This window comes from Lethenteron reissneri, chromosome 9 (genome assembly GCF_015708825.2).
Source record: "Lethenteron reissneri isolate LAM-NWPU_2019-01 chromosome 9, ASM1570882v1, whole genome shotgun sequence".
Taxonomy (NCBI): domain Eukaryota; kingdom Metazoa; phylum Chordata; class Hyperoartia; order Petromyzontiformes; family Petromyzontidae; genus Lethenteron; species Lethenteron reissneri.
This window is the reverse complement of record NC_083787.1, coordinates 11,234,428-11,254,355: the sequence shown is the minus strand read 5'-3', so window position 1 is coordinate 11,254,355 and position 19,928 is coordinate 11,234,428. Positions and strand designations below refer to the sequence as shown.

The 19,928-nt window shown below is 48.1% G+C and overlaps 2 protein-coding genes across 3 annotated transcripts; one reads left to right on the top strand and one right to left on the bottom strand.

Annotated features, from left to right (window-relative positions):
• Window positions 1-1,309: 1,309 nt before the first annotated feature.
• LOC133340341 (protein-glutamine gamma-glutamyltransferase K-like) lies at window positions 1,310-9,574 on the bottom strand. 2 transcript variants are annotated; one of them, XM_061548485.1, is made up of 5 exons: window positions 9,335-9,574; window positions 4,502-4,685; window positions 4,001-4,146; window positions 3,349-3,485; window positions 1,310-2,749 (listed from the first exon to the last, which is right to left on the bottom strand). In XM_061548485.1, the coding sequence occupies exons 3-5, from the start codon at window positions 4,046-4,048 to the stop codon at window positions 2,614-2,616; spliced, it is 321 nt and encodes a 106-aa protein (XP_061404469.1). In that variant the 5' UTR covers window positions 4,049-4,146; window positions 4,502-4,685; window positions 9,335-9,574; the 3' UTR covers window positions 1,310-2,613. The 2 variants fall into 2 exon arrangements, with proteins under 2 accessions (XP_061404469.1, XP_061404470.1); XM_061548486.1 differs by lacking the exon at window positions 9,335-9,574 and adding an exon at window positions 5,704-5,729.
• Window positions 9,575-14,802: 5,228 nt separating this feature from the next.
• Window positions 14,803-19,066, top strand: LOC133340366 (uncharacterized). The gene is made up of 5 exons (XM_061548509.1): window positions 14,803-14,894; window positions 15,681-15,834; window positions 16,508-16,675; window positions 17,702-17,854; window positions 18,307-19,066. Exons 1-5 carry the CDS (start codon window positions 14,803-14,805, stop codon window positions 18,424-18,426), a joined length of 687 nt encoding a protein of 228 aa, XP_061404493.1. The 3' UTR covers window positions 18,427-19,066.
• The last annotated feature ends 862 nt before the right edge of the window (window positions 19,067-19,928 follow it).

Here is a 19,928-nt window from a genome sequence, read left to right as displayed (position 1 = left end):
ACAAAGAGAAGAACAAAGCTGTGCACGTGTCGTTCCTAGACCTTGAAAAGGCATCTGACAGGGTCCCCCACGACCTCATCTGGCACTCGCTTCGATCCCATAGAGTCCCTGAAACCTACGTGCATTGGGTGCAACTCCTATACAAGAACGTCACCAGTGCAGTCAGGTGCGCAGTGGGCATATCACCGCCATTTCCCATCAGCGTTGGAGTGCACCAAAGATCGGCCCTGTCACCACTCCTGTTTATCCTGTGCATGGACACGATCACTGCTGACCTGCACACGCCCCTGCCATGGTCAATTCTATATGCGGATGACGTCCTACTCTCAGATGAAGAGAGAGGAGATGTGGAAAGACAAACGCGCCTGTGGAAGGAACGTTTGGACGAAAATGGAATGAGGTTCAACATCAAAAAGACAGAGTATATGGAGTGTGGCCCCCAAACCGACGGCACCATCAGCATTGACGGAGAAGATCTGAAGAAAGTGACGGACTTTAAGTACCTGGGCACCACCATCAGCTCAGATGGAAGCATCACGACTGATGTGAGGTCACGAGTCAATGCGGCATGGATGAAGTGGAAGCAAGTCACCGGAGTCCTCTGTGATCGGAAAATGCCGGATAGGCTGAAGGGAAAAATTTACAAGACCATCGTCCGACCGGTGGCACTCTATGGATCCGAGTGCTGGCCAGCCACAACTGTACACGAACAAGCCCTCCATACCATGGAGATGAGGATGTTCAGATGGAGGCTTGGACTGACTCGATGGGATCGTGTCATGAACGAAGACGTTCGGAAGCGACTTGGTGTGGCCCCCATTGCGGACAAGATGCTTGAGGCAAGGCTTCGGTGGTATGGCCATGTGATGCGAAGTGAAGAGTCATCAGTGGCCAAGACTGCCATGCGTATTGAGCCAGAGGGACGCCGTCCACGCGGACGTCCGAAGAAGCGATTGATGGATCGAATAAAGGAAGACATTAAGACGGTCAACGCATCCCCCGAAGATGCCCTGGACCGAGCCAAATGGAGAAGACAATGTCGAAAAGCGGACCCTGTGCCACAGCGGGAAGAACGCTAGGGAGAAGAAGTACTACTATTAATGTAGTACGTCATGATAAGAGGTAGACTTAGGTGCTACTAATCTTAATTTGAAGCTTTCGTGACAACAGTAATCCATACCCGTTGGTTATTTCGGTAAAGTTACGTACGTGACTTGAGTTAGGTGCTACTCTTTATACTTTTTAGAACTGTATTTCAGGTTCATGTGTCAAAAACAAATTGCTCATACACTAGACTAAATTAAAAGGGGTAAATACATCACTTTATTCCGTCCCTGATAATGTCTCGACGTTTTGACTGGATGGCCTACTTCAGAATGAGTAAACTTAAATCGATATTAATACAATACATTACTGTATTATTATTAAATTCGGTATCATGCTGGCAAGTACGAGGTCTTCATAGTCGCATTGGAACAATTACCTTGTTAGGAAATTTAATTTGAAAATGACTGAAGAAGAAGCAAAATCCTTCAGCTTACATGCCAAAGTGAACGTAACTGAACGATACCATTAATATAAAATAATAAATTACCCCAACACCTATAACTAACCCAACCCCTATCACTACCCCAACCCCTATATTAACTCCTGTAGCTACCCCTTCTTAACCACTCACACCTGTCCTACCATAACTACAACAGCCCCTTTATTAACCCATCATCTTATGTTATAATTGTTGTAAAGCACTTTGTAATAAGCCAAAATATAAATCTATATATAATAGGATCAATTGGAAGACCTTGAGCCAGACTGTTACCATCAAAAGACCTCGAAGGTGCGGTGTCGTCTCCAACAACTGCAGGAACTGGAAGAAGGAAGCGATGGCGATGCGCGTGGTTAAATAAACGCCACTGGCGACATCAACAAATGTCATTCCCCTTCTTCATGAGTAACCGCATTCCAGTGACATCACGGCGGTAGCGTTCTTGTCTATCGCGCCTGAAGTCTGTGCATAACATCGGCTCTGTAATGATTATTCTCCACCCCCCACACCCCGTCACGATTTTTGGTCCCCATTCAATTTGATGATTCTGATAACGATCATCTTATGATGATGAACACGATCCTGGTGGTTGAAATGTACGTTGAACTTCTTTCGCAACGTGCGCAGCCAACTGCGCGAGTCGGAGGTGCGGGGAAGGACAACAAACTAAACACAAAACGCATTTCTAAATGAGTGTTCAATCTACATTTAACAGTGAAGAGCTTCAGCGGCTTCCTGATATCGGAATAAAGAGTGCTCCAGACGGCCACACAAGCGGATCTGAAAGTGCGCGATGCAGTGACCGTCTTTGTTTGATGGCTATCCAAAAGCCACTGCGAGGATGAGCGGCGTTCTCGTGATGGTGTACGCTCCTTGACGAGATCAGCAAGGAATTTGTGATATATTTGTGGCAAGCACTTTGTGTGTCATGAGTGCAACCTTGATGATAATGATGATGATGAACACGTTCATGATAGTTCACTCGATCACGATCATGGTGGTACCACTCTCGATGCTGATGATGGTGGTTGACTCATGATGTTGATGATGGTGGTGATGCTGAAGTCTCAGGGCTCGCACTGGAAGGTGGCTCCCCCGTGCACCTGCGGCAGCTCCGTGCAGTCGAGGCTCGCGATCAGCGTGAGCTCCCCGCGGCGCTTGGGAACCACGGGCACGCGCGTGCAGCCGTGCCCCTCCACGTTGCTGCGCCGAGACAGACACAAAGACAAAGGTCCCCTGTATAGTCTACAGCAAACTGTTGGGGCAAGTACTGCGAGCAACTGTTAAGGCCGGGACAGGCACACGAGCGGGTGGTGTGGGCAGCACGTCTGACCGCCTATTGTACCCCCAGTGCTGAAGCTTGCATACACCGCCTCAGAGTCATTTGAGGCTGAATCGACCTAGGGGAGGCCCAGAACTGGGTCGCGGGTGCATAACAAATTACACTCACCGCTACACTATCGTGAAGCGAGAGACACATACAGGCACGTGTCATCATCATCATCAGCAAAAGTGTGAGCATCAGGTATAATTGTCACTAAACACATGAACAGTATTGTGAGATTGCATTAGCAGTGGTGCATATGCACGCAAAAATTTTAACTCTCAATCGTCAATAACATCCTGGACTTAAAAAGAAAATTATATAATAACGGACGTTTCGGGCGATGATCCGTCTTCATAGCAAATGTGTTTGGTTCAATCGATAACACGTGTGTTATGAACAAGGGTAGTTGCCCGAAACATCGTCTATTTCTATTTGATCTTGTTATGATCGTGAACTTGTGACGACGGCACCATACCCGACGAGTATGTTGCTCGGCGTGTGCACGCCGGCTCCCTCCACGCGGACGCGCACGCGGTGCAGGGGGCGTGCCACGGGGTTCGTGAAGCAGAGCTCGGAGAAGAGATCGCGACCCACGTGGGTCCCCTCCATCACCTGTGGGGGGATATCACACCATCTACCACTGCACCATTATCAGGCAATCACAAGCACAGCTTCTAGCATGAAACCACTATCATCATCTTGACACTATCATCGAATATCGTACTATTATCACACCATCACACAAAAACAGCTTCGAACATCACATTACCACCATCATCATGATCACACTTTCATGTAACTTCGCATTTTCATCATCACACCATCAATTACCACCACACCATTATCATGCCATCATCATCACACCATCATTAAACCATCATGCCATTGCAAACACACCTCCGTTAAGCACTGGTGTCTACGTACATTGCGAAATAAGTTCAACATACATCTAACATCACAGCATCATCTAACATTATACCATCATCATGCCATTATAAACACACCATCACCTACCATCGCACCACTGTGTCGGGTGGAGGAGGATTTATGATACCCAAAATAAATTTTGAGACGTATAGTTGTTGCTGCTGTTGTTATTGTTGATGCTGTTGTAATGTGCCACTCACGTGCAAGCGTGGGGAGCGCACACGGGTCACGTGCAATCTCGGCGCCATGTCGAGCACCGGCGCACACGCCACCAGCACGAGTGCGAAGTGGTCCACGGCCAGGTGCAGGTACGCGCTCGGGGGCTCGCACACCAGCACGCGCCGCTCTGTGCCGGACAACAAAGACAAACATTCCCTCGTAGAGCCTCCCCATCTCCATCCTTCCGTCTCACCCTCGTGCGGTCCCAGCTCCAGGATGGGCCTCCTCCTCCTCAAACCTGCCCAGGTTGACGCCCGTGTAAGTGGCCTCGTGGCCCGCACACTCACGCGGTGTCACGTGCTTGTTTTCGCCACGCGCACCTCGGCCGATAATTCCCAGCCCAGTGCAGTCTCCTCAAGAACTGGCACTGTCACCTCGGGGGGTAGTGGGTCCCCACCTGGGTCCCTGCCCATTGGGGCCCCAATAGGGTCCCCGTCGGGGGATACAATCAGGTGCTCATCGGAGTTTACAATGGAGCGTACATCCAGAGCCCTGCCAATATCCGCTGCGTCTCCTGCCCTCTCGACCCCGCCAGGACGCCGCTCGCTTTGTTCCCCCAGGAGGACCCTGGCCCTCCTGTCTCCACCTCGTGGGTTCGCCTCTCTGCACTCCCGCGCTTCAGCAGGCTGAGTGCTTACACCACCACGCGGCGCTCCTCCTCGGAACCTGTGGGGGTGGACGAAGGTGGGTGGAGAGGGGCATCATCATTGTCAGCAGCAGATGCAGCATCATTATTATTTCAGCAGCTACAGCAATAGTCGCAGCATCGTAATCATCATCTAAAGTACCACTACTTAGCAGGAGCACTCTCATCACCATCTTCAACTTCCCCAGCCATCACCAGATTAATAGTTCCCTACCATCACCATGCGTAAAGACATTAGCATTACCATCACTATCTCCTGCATATCCTAATCTTAATATAATTATCGCTAAACATTATAATCAACATCATATCGATGATTGCACACTTGTAAATTGTTCTAGTTGTATTCAATAAATATCAGTCAACATTTGCATCACAAGAACATTCCGCGCCACTGACCCACTCCCCGCTGCCCTTCTCCATCCTCCCCTTGCTCCTTGGCCCCTGACCATCTGCCCACTTCCCCCCTGCTGCCCGGGCTCATGGTTACCCGCAGAGGGTTTGTATTTGGCTGTGATATCGAGGCTGCAATACATATCCACGTGATAAGCCACTTCGTTGAGCTATAATTTATGATTGCCAGGTAGCTTCTGAGAAACACCTATATAGCTCATTGAGCTTTACCGGGTAAAATAAAAAAATGTTAAGTTTTTGTTAATCTGATGGGTACCACACGAACCACGACCACCGCCATCATCATGACCACTGTCAGGCTTCGTAGAGCAGGGTGCGTGTTTGTTGTCATCGTCTACGAGAGCTGCACGTGGCAAACCGGGGGCGCTGTCGCATGGCTCGGCGATTGCGCACTTGCTGAATGAATCTGGAAATTGCCACGTGGTCAGCAAAGGGGCAGTACAGCAACATGAACCCTTGCATAGTGCCCCGCTTCCCACACCTGCAACCAACCCGCACCGACCAGCGTGGTGAAGTATGGTCAACGATCCACTAGGTCGTGGTGGTGGGGAGGTCCCCATACAGCAGCGGACTCGTGAAAGGGCCATGACGTGGACGCACATGCATCATCCCATGTGATACCACCTGCGGGGCACGCCTCGCGACGCTCAGGTGAGCGTTACATGCGCCCGCTTCCTGCGGGATAGCAACAACCGCCTGCCAGCCATCATATCCCGATGGCAAGTCGGGTCTCTTCATTCATGCGTTGCTCCACGATTGGAAGTTTCTGGCACAGATGCGCGAGGTGGATGAGTTGCAGTCCTGTTTGTGAGCGTGTGGGTTTAGAAAGCTGCGTTATGATGAATCCAATGTACCGATTCCCGCTTACGGCCACCATCACCAGTGGCGATAATCTGAACCGGTCCTGGATCTCTAGAGGTCGGCTTTAAATGAGTATCCGGTGCAATGTGTACACATCGCAACTCGAGAGACAAAGGCGGCCGAGGATTGTCCCGGCCACCCACACAGAACAGGTGTGAAACAGACATCATGCGAGAAACACGTGCAGATCATTCGGAAAGCTGGCAAATATCTTGTTTAATATCACATATGGATCGTGCGTAGAACGCATACCGATCATACATAAGAAACAAACACCCAGGTAATGTATGAAACACACTCATATGCTCCTGTAGGATACGTTGGTTCAGCAGGTGTATCGGGTGATTGATTACAGTGTTAGTTTTTTTTCAATGGCGATAGAAAATATTGTTCATTCATTTGCTGTCCAGCTGTACACTCATTCATTCATGCGCTATCATATTAATCTGTGCATCTGTCAATCCACAAGGTACCTACTATGATAACAGCAGTGCATACTGTGGTGGTACATTGTTTCACAACAGCAGTGCATACTTAATGCGGTGGTACCTGCTATGATTACAGCAGAGCATACTGTGGTGGTAGCTGCTTTAACTACAGCAGTGGATACTGTGGTGTAACCTGCTATGATTACAGCAGGGCAAGCGACAGTGGTGGTACCTGCTATGATTACAGCTGTGTATAGTGACTGTGGTGGTACCTGCTATGATTACAGCAGTGCAAAGTGACTGTGGTGGTACCTGCTATGATTACAGCAGTGTATAGTGACTGTGGTGGTACCTGCTATGATTACAGCAGTGCAAAGTGACTGTGGTGGTACCTGCTATGATTACAGCAGTACATAGTGACTGTGGTGGTACCTGCTATGATTACAGCAGTGTATAGTGACTGTGGTGGTACCTGCTATGATTACAGCAGTGTATAGTGACAGTGGTGGTACCTGCTATTATTACAGCTGTGTATAGTGACTGTGGTGGTACCTGCTATGATTACAGCTGTGTATACTGACTGTGGTGGTACCTGCTATGATTACAGCAGTGTATAGTGACTGTGGTGGTACCTGCTATGATTACAGCAGTGTATAGTGACTGTGGTGGTACCTGCTATGATTACAGCAGTGTATAGTGACAGTGGTGGTACCTGCTATTATTACAGATATGTATAGTGACTGTGGTGGTACCTGCTATGATTACAGCTGTGTATACTGACTGTGGTGGTACCTGCTATGATTACAGCAGTGTATAGTGACTGTGGTGGTTACCTGCTAGCACTACAGTAGTACATGCTGACTTTATAGCAGTATATATCGAATCTATAGCACAAAGTAGTAAGCAGACAGAGTGCCGTAGTGAGGCCTAGTCCCGTGCAGAGCCCCCAGCCTCGCCTAGATTTCCCAGCCGGCCGAGGTGCGACCTTGGCAGGCTGGGGGCTGGCCGCTCCACCTGGCCGCGCTAAAATAATGGCATGTAAGCGCTAGAAGAATATGTAGGGGCTCTATAGTAGTTTCAGGACGCATTGGGGTATCATTGGGGTGGTGTGGGGTGAAGAGGACATCTCACTGTGAATAATTTACGTGTTCCGTGTGTTTTTGCTGCATGTTTGAGGCGAATTAAAATTCGTGCCGATCGTGTGCGTTGCTAGGGGCAACCCATGTGAGCAGTGCCAAGTGTAATTACACAAATGCTTATAGTACTAATGTGTGCGACTTACGTCTTGTTTAAATGCACATAATACAAAAGTGTGCGCCTGACCTTTGGCGACGGCGCGTGCGGATTGCTGCTGGGGGGTCACCTCGTGCGCGTTGTGCGCAAGTGCCGCTGGCTGCGTTGTCAGCCCGCGCGCGGCGAAGCGAAATCAATAAATAATCGCGAAACTTTCTCTAAAAATAAAGAAAAATCGGCAAAAGACGCGAATTTAACTAATTTTAAGGTGACGGGCGTGAAAAAGGAATCGCCTATGCCAAGCACGGGGCTTCCGGCGTGGTACCTGGTTAATTTTTGTTTACGCCAGGGGTGTCCAAACTTTTTGCAAAGAGGGCCAAATTTCATAAAGTGAAGATGCCCGGGGGCCAATAGTTCCTTCTGACATTTTTTTTACCACAAAAGTTACATGAAAACACACACTATTATAAAAAAAATTCATTGTCACAATTACCTTAATTTTTCAAATGACAATGCAACCAAATATAAGCCACTCAGGCAGACGTGGACAACTCTAAAAACGCAATTCTGCCTTTCATTCAGTCAGATAACATTGAACAAACTGTATAGCATACCTTGAGTTAAATATCTTAGCCTCATGAACATTTTAAACAGGAGTTATAAGTAATGCAAAGTGGTCTGTTATCATTAAACTTTAAAACAAGTGAATTTTGCCCTTGTCTTTTACAAGATCTTTCAGAAAGAGTTTGTGTCACATCTACAGGTACATAACATCAACAGTTATAACCAAATCTTATTCAAGAGTTTAATAAAACAAGTGCCATAAGTCCAAGTGCATTAGTGTGCTTTAGGCTTTTCACTGTTAATAGTGACAGATGTTCCCGTTCAAAACACTAAATTTCAGATTGATCAAGGAACAGCCACCTCACATCGTTGTGATGTATTACGTCACCGTAGAAGTTATTCAAGAGCCAGATAGCATTAGAATGGTGCTGCCACCGTGTGGTGAAAAGAGGAATCTATTTATTCTGACAGAGCTAGCGAGCCATAAATTACACATTATAAATTACACATTATAAATTACACATTATAAATTGCACATTATAAGACCGAAGCTGCGGGCCGTATGAAATCTGACCGCGGGCCGGACTTTGGACATGCCTGGTTTACGCGAACCCCACCGTTTGAGAGCCAAATCCCTCGCAAGCGCGTCAACACTCACAGACAGACAGAGACACAAAATGACATTTATATAGGTAAAAACAGATTATACGTGTCTGCTACGAAGAGGGTGGGAGGATGAGGTGAGGAGAACGAGGTGAGGGGTGAGGACGAGGTGAGGAGGACGAAGTGAGGAGTGAAGATAACGAGCAGATGGGTGAGGAGGACGAGGGGTGAGGAGGTCAGTAAGGGAGGTGCCCGTCTCAGGAGTGTTATATTTGTTGCTTATGCTCCACGTTTGATTTGTGACAAAACATTGAATAAAATACTTCATACATCTGGAATAATCGTCAATTATTCGTATCTGCTACATCTATCTGCACGCGTGCGCGTATTTATCCCAGAGGGATCTCATGAGTTTGGCGTTCTCATTCACACACGTCCAGAAGGGGCGGGTCAGCCAGTTGCATCAACAACAACAAAATGCAATAAAGGATACTAGAGTAAGGATTGATAAAATGTAATCAAGACATAAATAAATGTCGTTAAAAAACAAACTGTGCAGCACATACCTTCCTGTAGATTTGTCAACACCATATCCAAGCTTGGGCAAGACGGCAAAACACCGACAGTCAAAGGAGCACACCAAGACCAGAGACAGTCGCCTCGTCAGTGAATTTCACTGCGACATTGAACTCTCGACACGTGGCGAGGAGGCTCCGAGTCTCAAGTCGCAGGGAGCTTCCTCTGCCCCCATTGGGTGTCTGAGGGGGCGGGGTTCACGGGCTTTGGCTCCGCCCACAGTAGGCGGGGCCAATGACGTCACCTCCGGCTTTGACGTCACTCCGACAGGGCGAGCGAGCTGAGCGGCTGCTTCTATCTCTTGCGCCCCCAACAGGAACTATGAGGTTCTTCAAGAGAGCGCAGCAGTTGCAAGCGACGCTGGAGACTCCGAATTCGTCAACAGTGGAGGTGAGTGGCGCCACCTGTTGCCTTTCAGCGGCATCGGAGTTATACGAAATAAATACCGTGATCACATCGAGAAAAAAAATATCGATTTTTTTTCTGTTATTTAAGTTAAACTTTAAAATTGAACGCTTGATACGTAGGTAAGGAGGTTCATAGTTTAATATCACAGATTGAGAGTTTCATCAAGGATTTTAGTCGGAAGGAGCTTTCTCTGGGCAAGGTGGTCCTTGTTTGCGTTGCCATGGTGACAGCATCTCGGACCAACTGCCGTTGTCCAGCAGCTGTGCCTGGGGGTCACGTGGCATTTGGTGACGCGATAAGGACGAGCCGTAGGCTCCGCCCATATAGGGTTGGCTCCGCCCATATAGGGTTGGCTCCGCCCACATAGGGTGGAGCCAATGACGTCACCACTGTAATGTCTGTTACGTCATTCATATCGGTTTTTGGGTGAGATCGTGTTATTATAAATGTGTCGCAACCCTCCACCACCCGACACGGCCAATCAGTAAAAAATGTGTCACGTTAACAAAACGCCAATTAGTTACTTCTTCAGCCCACCGGTGTGTTTGAAGAGTGAATCCACAACATTTAGAATTTGAGTACGACGTTTCGCTGGTAATTACATTACTAATCTTGACTTAGGGGCCGTCCATAAATGACGTCACGCAATTTTAGGCGATTTTTAACCCCCCCCCCCTCGTCACACGGCGTCACCAAAAGTCAGACCCCCTCAAATATGACGTCACATAGCTCTGCCCCCCCCCCAAACCATATTTCCATTTTGAAAATAAAACATGCTTTAAATCACTTTAAACTATCGTCATTGTAGTGCGCATTTAATGTGGCGCTACACTCTGATGTTGTAGGAGAAAGTATGTATTAAAAAAGTTGTTGGAAAGCTGAAATTTAGCATAAAATTCACTTGAAAATATTCAACGTCCAACTAAAACTGCAGATGTTCAGAATATTATATTGAAATTCTCTTAGGATTATAAAATTTTAAAAGTAATTATGACTAAAAAATTACTTGAAACTGTGCAGTAGAACGAAGCAAAATGGAGAGTACAATTATAACAATCCCATATTCATTTCACAGAATGTTTTGATGGCAGAGTTGTACTTGGCAAGAGAGGGGAGACAAAGCTAGGCTGGAGTGGAGGCCACCGCTGGAAATCTGTATGGAATTAATACAGGCAGTCCTCGCTTAGCGCTCAAGATGCGTAGGTGGAGAAGTGAGCATTCATCATAATAAAGGCATTCATCGAATCAGCGCTTGAAGGGTTATACCATTGTACATATGGGGATGCCTTCCCTACAGCGTTGTCTCTTATGAACAATAAACGAGGGCTTCATTGGGGTGTCAGTATCAGCGCAATTTAATTACAGTAATAAAACAGATGGTAAACATTATATCAAAACAAATATACATTTTTTATTATCAATAAGTATTATGTAATGTACTCGCCTGATGCTCACCCACCTCGACCGGCCTTATCACTTGCATGTTACCATTCTAAGTGATACTTTTCCTTGACCTGTTGGTCTCATTTCCAGCACTAACATTTGCAGGCCTCTTTCCAGACATTTTGGGGTTAAGATGCTCACTAAAAATATGAAAACAAGGCAAAGAGAGACCAAGGAAGAGCAAACACGTCGGCGGACCAGGGTGTCTTTTAAAAACTGGCGAGCACTGCGTGGCTCAAAGCGTACTGTGATTAAACTGAATAACAAATATTGTAACAACATTGACAAAATTAGAACAAATTTTTTTAATGTACTCGTGACCATACATCGTCATAATTGAATCGTGGGGGTTAGTTGCTGGTTGCCCCAGAGCGTTAGTCACTCTCACTGGCTGAGCGAATGTAAACAGAGATGGCGGTGGGTGCGTTTCTGAGACCAACGCTGCTGCACGTTCTACCACGGTGTTTAGGCTGTGTGGGGAATAGTGTTGTCTTGCGTGGGTGTGTGGGTATCAGCGTATCTGTCTACTTCACTTGCCATGTGCCATGGTGTTGTCTCCACCATCCGAAGTCAAATGGCGTCCGTCACGATGCGAATGAAGGCAGGATTTACAGGGAGGAGCTAACGTGCCCATGCCATGTGCCCTTGCTCCAGTCGCAGTTGCCAATGCCGGAGAACGAAATGCTCCAGCTGTCTCAGGAGGTGTCGAACCTGCGGGCCAACCTGGGCAGGGCACGAGCGCATTTCAACACCCTGCGTCGTGCACTGAGCCAGAAGGATAAGAGCCTTCACGAGATGCTGCACCAACTAGAGAACCACCGTGCTGAGGAGGTACCGTGGCCGCCGCCAACCCCTCCCCCGTCCCCTTGTTGCACGGAGCGCGGCTAAAATTAAACGTGTTCTCGTTGTGAACCTGCGTGGTGCACAAGCAGGGATAACAAAACCTCAACATATTCGTCAATAAGACTGCAATGAATATTGCTTTGAGTTCTCTGCTCTAAAAAAGGGCCATTGCCTGAAACGTCACCATTTCGTTTTTGATGAATGTGTTGAGTTTTTATTCAGAGTGCGATCTAAACGTCAAGGAAATGGGCCATTAAATAAGTGCATTCTGGGAGGTGGCTGGGTGCCCCAGGGGTCAGAGATGCTGTGCCAGCACTGCTGAGATGCCAGGATCAAATCCAGATTACAGCCACCCAACCGCAGTGATTTAACCGGGTTCCCAAGCGTAATGAGTTGGTGGTCTCAGCCTGGCCACCAATGAGTGCACAAATAAACCCAACGAATAATATTTTGGTTCTGTACTTAATTTGGCTAAATTTGAATCCTAATACTGTTGAAAATGGAAAAAAAGCAGATCAAACACCATTTTTGTATCATAGCATCTCCCCACAGAATGTGCATGTAGTATATTTTACTGATTAATACACCTGTATGGGGCTGACCAGCATGGGGAAGTATAGTAAAACACATCCCCATGACCGACATGGCATTGAGTTGTTCTGAATATAGACTCCATTTGAAGACGATCATTTGGGTGCTCGGAATTTCTTCATAATCTTATGATGAAGAGCGTTTCCATGTTGTATGCATGCTTACCAATGGTTGATATATCATGGTTATATTTTTGGAATTTCTTTTAGTATTCGAAATATTTTATATTCTCTTTAAACGTGATTTGGGTATGTTCATTACAGCCATGGGTGTTTACCCGTGGTCGTATTGTTCACAATATAATCTAAACTTCTTCTCTTTTCATTTTGAAAAGCATCCATTGCATGTGTGTGTACCCATCTGCGTGAGTGCCACCTATATGGGCACATGTGCGTCTCTGTACTCGATCCCCGTGTCTCTGCATGTATACGTTGTCTCCCTGTACATGTAATGCCTGTGGCTATGTACATGTCTCTCCATATGCACTGTGACTTTCCGTACATGTGTCCAATTTTTTACATGTGACTTGCTTGTGTCATTACGTGTATATGTCTCTGTATGTTTGTCATTTCTCTGTTTCTTTTCGTGTGTCTCCTGCCTGTGTCTCTGTCTCTATTTCTCTGTACAACTACATACTGCGTGTGTCAGTATGTCTCTACCTGTCCTCATCTGCACGCTGCACGTGTCTGTGATAAGGGGCTGCCCACCTATGCATACACGTGCCTGTGCCACTGTGCCCATCTGTCCGTGAGCAGCTACGGGCGCACTCACAGGCCATCGACAGCCTGCAGGCGGAGTTGGAGGCAGCGCGGCGGGGTGAGCGGGAGGCCGAGGAGCGTTCCGTGCACGACGCCAAAGCCGCGTCATCGGAGCTGGCAGAGTTCACGCTTAGGACTGAGCGGCTTCAGGAGCAGCTGAGAAATGAGCACGAGGAGACTCTGAATCTGGCACGCATGGAGATGGCCGAATATCGTGCATCGCACACGCACGCCGACTCAGAGTACGACGCTCACGTCGTGCACATCGCGGTCCTGCAGAAGGTGAGGCCTCCACTCTCGCTACAGCCACCCCCTACCCCCCCCCCTACCCACACTCTAGCTCCCTTGTCATTCGGGGCCATTGATTGGTGTCCTGGAAAATACTTGATAAGCCACATAATCACTTAGAGCTCTTTTCATAATTGGCCAAGGTTCATCCATTGCTGGATGAAGGTCTCCCTTAAGCCACCACCACCTCTCACGATCTTGCAATGATAACAATCCACTTAGTACCTGCACACAATCAGATTCCATCGCTCCATTCCCAGGCTGACCATCCGTCATCCCCTTGAGCAATGTGTCCTGCCCAAGCCCACTTAATTTTCTCAATATTTTGGGTGAGCGATGAAAAGAATTATGAATGTATTAAAATTACATGTAATTATGTGTAATATAGATACTGCCCGTCCTCCGCCCACAGGAGCTGAAGGAGCGTGACGAGCTGCTGCGGCGCTCTGAGGCCGACCTGGTGGTGGCACAGGAAGTGGCACGAGAGCGTGGCACTGAAGCCGAGCGGCTGGGCGCCGAGGCCGCGGAGCTGAGTGTGACCGTGCGTGACCTCTATGCCAACCAAGAGGTGCAGCAAACTAAGGTGGACACCCTGCGGGATCAAGCGCTGGAGTTGCAGCAACGGCTGCAGGAGACCAACACTTGCTTCGAGGAGACCGGTGGGTCGGGGCCTGTGCTCCCAATCTTTCTAAATCCACGGACCCATTGAACACTCATTTTTGTAGACCACTATGCACCAATAACTTATTTTCACGAGTTTAAACGAGTCTAAGTCCTAGAAACATTTCACACGTGGACCACTTCCATTGTCTAACATAGTAGGACTGCACTGGGTTTACTAAATGCTCTCTCACTAAGTCCTTCCTGTGCATGTATTATTATTTTGGACCCTGTTTGAATGCAAGCTGGTGAATAAGTTTGAGGTACCTAATCCCTCTTAGCCCTGAGTCTCTGCTACTACTCCCGCTGCTGTTACTCTTCCTCCTGATGCTTGCTGCTCTTTCTCCACCTGCTGCCGCTGGTGGCTATACTGTCTTCATCGCCGTGGTTTTGTGTCCCTTTCGACAGCCAATTCTCTGAAGCAACAGCATGAGCGTGCGGAGCTGTCTCAGGCAGATCTGGTGGCGATGCAGGCACGGCTAGGCGAGCACAAGGTGGAGAGCGAGCGGATGCTGCAGAATGAGAAGCGCCGTGCCCAGGAAGAGCTCGACAACACCAGGTGCGTAGCGCAGGCACCGGTGGCAGCGACGGTGAGATTGGAGACATGGGGGGGCGTGTTTAGGAGGGTGCTCGGTGGGTGTGGGAGTGATGGAATGGCGGTCCGTAGCGAGGTGGCAGAGGTGAGTGGTGGTGGAATGGCGGTAGAGTCACATCAAGGAATCATGGCACGAGAAGGACAAATACGTGCAACGTCCAAGGTGTTCAGATCACGCATGTGCGAGCGTGTGCTTCCGAAGAGCAGAACACAGGGTAACTGAGGTTGAGTGATGGACATACGGGAAAGTAGAAAATCAAGGAACAATTTGTAATACAATCCACGTTTGAAAAAGTTCCCAGGCTGCTCTCCTTGTAGCACCAGTCGTACCATGGCCATGCAATTTCTTTTACTGAGATTTAGTGATCTGCACATATGCACCGTGGCCTTCAGCTTACCGCTTCTCGAATGCTCATTCTCTTCCTCTTCACTCCCCTTGCCCCGCTCTTTCCTTTACCTCCCCGACCCATTCGTGATCCCGAAGTACCCTATTTCACGGTCTCTCATTCTTTAACCCTTGTATGCCCCTACCATCTAAATGATTAAATTCTGTCACTTTTTTTAAAATATGTCAAACGCTTTGAATTAAGTCGCTCTATGAATATACAATTAGATTAGATATATAGGATAGTGCAGTGTGAGATCTTCCACGGTTCGGTGTTGGATTCTCAGTGCGAGTGAGCGAGCAAGTTAGTGAGCGTGGGAGTGCCCGTGCTTGACGCCGTGCTGCCTCCTTGTGGTGTTGTACAGGGGCAAGATGGAGTTCATCAAGGCCGAGCTGGGAGTCTCCAGGGCAGAGGAGGCCACGACGGCACAGGAAGTGGTGCGGCTGCAGTGCACAGTTCATCACGCGGATGCTGAGATGAATTTCATGCGCGGCCAGATCGACGGGCTGCAGCACCAGGTAACCAGAGGCTTAAGCTGCAGTCCCACACCTCTATTTGTGTGCACATGAGTTCGCGTTTAAAGTCAATCTTAAAAAAGATATATATTTCATGGAAGCAGGTTCTTAAGTACGAATGTTCGTAAGTCCAGTGTTCGTAAGCCGAGGACTGCCTATATACACTTATTTTTCACACTGATGTATAGATGCGCGCTGGGTTACTGAACATCCTCCGTTTAGGGACTGTACCACATTGCAATCCATCATCCCACCTCTAGTAGAAGTACCTACTACGACTAGACAATCTCCCTGTTGCTACGTGCATCTCGATCCCATCCCTTAATTTTACCTTTTAATGCACCTTTTGGGTTAATTCATTAATATATATGAGCTTTTATAGGTGTTATTTTGGGTTGTATGGATGGTGGTCGCCCATCCAAGCACCATCAAAGTTAAACCGTGCTTTTCTTCTAAAATATAATATTGGGTGTATTTTGGGTCATTTGGTCATGGGTGGTGTGGTGTATGGACATATGTGAAAGAGAGTTTCATAGCTGTTCAGATTCCTATATTTAAAATAAAGATACTGGTTCTGTATGTCTGCGTTGTATCTGAATGTTCTATAGTAACTGCACGCAGTCATTAAAATGCTTTGCCGTATCCCTCTGCTGCTTTATGGCCGTGGCCCACACAGCTCATTGAGAACAACAATCAGCTGGGATCCCTGCAGGCGGGGATTCTGGGCTACCAGCGCGTGGTGGCGGAGCTGCATGCTGCGCTGGCGCCATCCCACGAAAACTTGCAGAGCTTGCACGTACAGCTCCAGGATCTGCAAGTGCTGCACCAGCAGAGCGAGGCGAAGGTGAGCGCACAGCATTCGGCGTCACAAAGATCCCCCGTATAGCCTTAATAGACTATTGGGGCAAGTGCTGTTAGCGAGCACCTATGAAGGCCGGCACGGCATGCGAGAGGATGTGTGACCAGCACCATACCCATCTGCCTGTGTATCCCAAGTGGTGATGTTTACACACCATCTAGGTGCTCATTTGAGGCTGAATCGACCTAGGGGAGGCCTAGGAACTATTCAGAAAATTGTCACTAGTGTTGGCCATGAGTGAGAATTTAACTCGGGTCGCTGGGTTCGTAGCGCAGCGCGCAAACTGCTAAAGTGCCGCTCCCCACGCACTCAATTTCACATACACACACTTGTGTGTGCACACCCACTTTCACTTCCAGCAAGAGGCTGACTCATGACATCTCATGGAGGATCGCTGCAATGAACAAAATAGTTCCACGGTTCAGTTTGCAAATGCGAGTTTGCATTTTAAGTCAATGGTAACCGAAAATTAACACATTTCATGGAAACAGGTTCGTCAGTCGGATATCCGTAAGTTGATGACTGCCTGTATACACTTCTTTTTCATACTGATTGTACAGTATGGATACGCACTGGGTTACTGAGCATCCTCTGTTTTGGGACTGTACCACGTTACGATCCACCATCCCACCTCTAGTAGAAGTACCTACTACTACTACGAGACCATCTGCTTCCCTCTGCTACGTGCATCTCACTCCCTGTTTTTGGTTGGAAAGCCATCTTAATCTGAGATTGTAATGCAGCTTTTGGGTTAATTCATATATGTAGGCTTTTATAGGTGTTCTCTTGGGTTGTATGGATGGTGGTAGTCCATCCAAGCACTATGGAAGTTCAGCCATGCTTTTCTTCATCTGTGTAAAAGAACTTCATAGCTCATTACATTGCTCAATTATAAATAAAGATTCCGATTCTATGTGTCTGTTGTTGCATCTGTATGTTATGCAATAACCGCACGCAATCGTTAAAATGCTTTTCTGTTTCTTTGCCGCCGTTTGCCCATGGCCCACACAGCTCATTGACAGGAATTGGCAGCTGGAATCTCTGCAGGCAGAGATTCAGTGGTATGAACGTGTGGTGGTGGAGCTGCACGCCGAGTTGGCGCCCTACCGCGACAACAGCCAGAGCGCACACTCAGAGCAGCAGCGTCTGCAGAGCGAGGTGGAGGTGAGCGCACAGCACTCGTGCGTCGCACACACACAAGTATATAATTTGCGTTAAACGTAAATAATATATTCATACACACGATTCAGTGTATGATGATAATGAGCTGGTCTAACCATCTCGTTAAGTCGTCATAGTCCCCGTTTACAAATACAGATTATCTATCTATAGACACAATTCCATTATTGCTGTAAACAATAATAACGATAAGAATGATTTAGCACCTTTCTGTACACCGGGGCATCTCAGAGTGCTTTACATCACATCTCATCTCAACACGTTTGAAGGGAACCCCTCAATTACAGATGTCCCTGTGGGCACAAGGTGACTCAGCACCTGGCGTGAAATTGGCATTTGTCTGCCAGTAGGGGGTGCTGATTGTTGTGTGTAATCCCAGTTGAGCTGGTATATGTACTTAGTTGTGTGTAGTGTATAATGGGTCGGTTTGTCCACAGCTTCCTACGGTTGAGGAAGAGGACATCTCAATCTGCTCACTGGAGCCCGGCGTTCAAGAAGCCTCCCAAGACCTGCCCCCCAAGGCCTCCAACACCCTCCGCGCCTCTCACATTGACTAACACACACATATCGACTGACACACACACATATCGACTTACAAATACACATCGACTCACACACATGCATGGACCTAAACACACATGGACTTACACACACACACATCGATGCACACACACACACATTGGACTTACACACACACACCGACTCACACACACACATGGACTTACACACACAATTTTATACGGACTTATACACACACATATCGACTAAGACACACACACGTGGACTATACACACACATGGACCCCCGCACACACATCGACTGACACACAGACTGACACACACACATCGACTCACACACACACTGCCCTACACACACATACACATGGACTCACACACACAGACATCGACTTTAGATACACACAAAGACAAAGATCCCCCGTATAGCCTTAACAGACTGTAGGGGCAAGTGCTGTTAGCGAGCACCTATAAAGGCCGGAACGGCACACGAGGGGGTGGGTGGCCATCACCACGCCCGACCACCTTTGTCTCCCCAGTGGCGATGTTTATGCACCACACCAGGTACTCATTTCAGGCTGAGTCGACCTAGGGGAGGCCCAGGACTGGTTCAGATAATCGTCACTGGTGTTGGCCGTGAGCGGGAATCGAACGCGGGTCGCCAGATTCATAGCGCAGCGAGCGAGCTAACTGCTACACTACCGCTCCCCACACAAATAGACAAATATCCCCCGTGTCGCCTTAAAAGACTGTAGGGGCAAGTGCTGTTAGCGAGCACCTATGAAGGCAGGCATGGCACACGAGGGGTTGGGTGGCCAACACCACGCCTGGCCGCCTTTGTCTCCCTAGTGGCGATGTTTACACACCGCACCAGGTACTCATTTTAGGCTGAGTCGACCTAGGGGAGGCCAAGGACCGGTTCTGATAACCGTCACCGGTGTTGGCCGTCAGCGGAAATCGAACTCGGGTCGCCGGGTTCACAGCGCAGCGCGCTAACCACTACGCTACCGCTCCCCACACACACACACTCACACACACGTAAACGTACACACACATCGACTCGCACACATATGGACTCATCACACACACATACACATCGACGTACACACATATCGACTGACACATGTAATATAGCTCGCAGAGACGGCGTCTCTCTTCTGTTTGTTTATTATCAAATAAATATCAACCAATAACTCAATGTGCAACTGCGAGTGACTATATACACATGGGTGTTTCACACGACACGATTCTGAGATAACATAACCTCTTCTTGTCAGACAACTCGCGGACGATGAAGATGGCCTGGACCCAGATCACGACGACGCAGTTCCCCACACCAAGCAGTGCCCTGAACCTTCACTCACACTGCTACTTATCCTCACCGGGCCCGACCACACCCTATGCCTTAATCCAATTGGTTCCCATCTAAGGAATGCTTATTAACTCGTCCTTCCCTACCATTGGCTCCCGTCGCGTGAATGCTCATGAACTCATTAGCAACCATGGTCCCGGTAACCCTTCCATTAGTAACTATGGTCCCGGGG

What these genes read in the sequence shown, in the direction of transcription:
- LOC133340366 (XM_061548509.1), top strand. Translation starts at nt 14,803, where the DNA reads ATGCAGGCACGGCTAGGCGAGCACAAGGTGGAGAGCGAGCGGATGCTG. An exon ending in GAAGAGCTCGACAACACCAG is followed by an intron (nt 14,895 to 15,680) that starts GTGCGTAGCGCA and finishes GGTGTTGTACAG; the next exon opens with GGGCAAGATGGAGTTCATCA. An exon ending in GTCTGCAGAGCGAGGTGGAG is followed by an intron (nt 17,855 to 18,306) that starts GTGAGCGCACAG and finishes GTTTGTCCACAG; the next exon opens with CTTCCTACGGTTGAGGAAGA.
- LOC133340341 (XM_061548485.1), bottom strand. Translation starts at nt 4,048, where the DNA reads ATGGCGCCGAGATTGCACGTGACCCGTGTGCGCTCCCCACGCTTGCAC. An exon ending in TGCGCTCCCCACGCTTGCAC is followed by an intron (nt 3,486 to 4,000) that starts GTGAGTGGCACA and finishes ATCCCCCCACAG; the next exon opens with GTGATGGAGGGGACCCACGT. An exon ending in CCGAGCAACATACTCGTCGG is followed by an intron (nt 2,750 to 3,348) that starts GTATGGTGCCGT and finishes GTCTCGGCGCAG; the next exon opens with CAACGTGGAGGGGCACGGCT.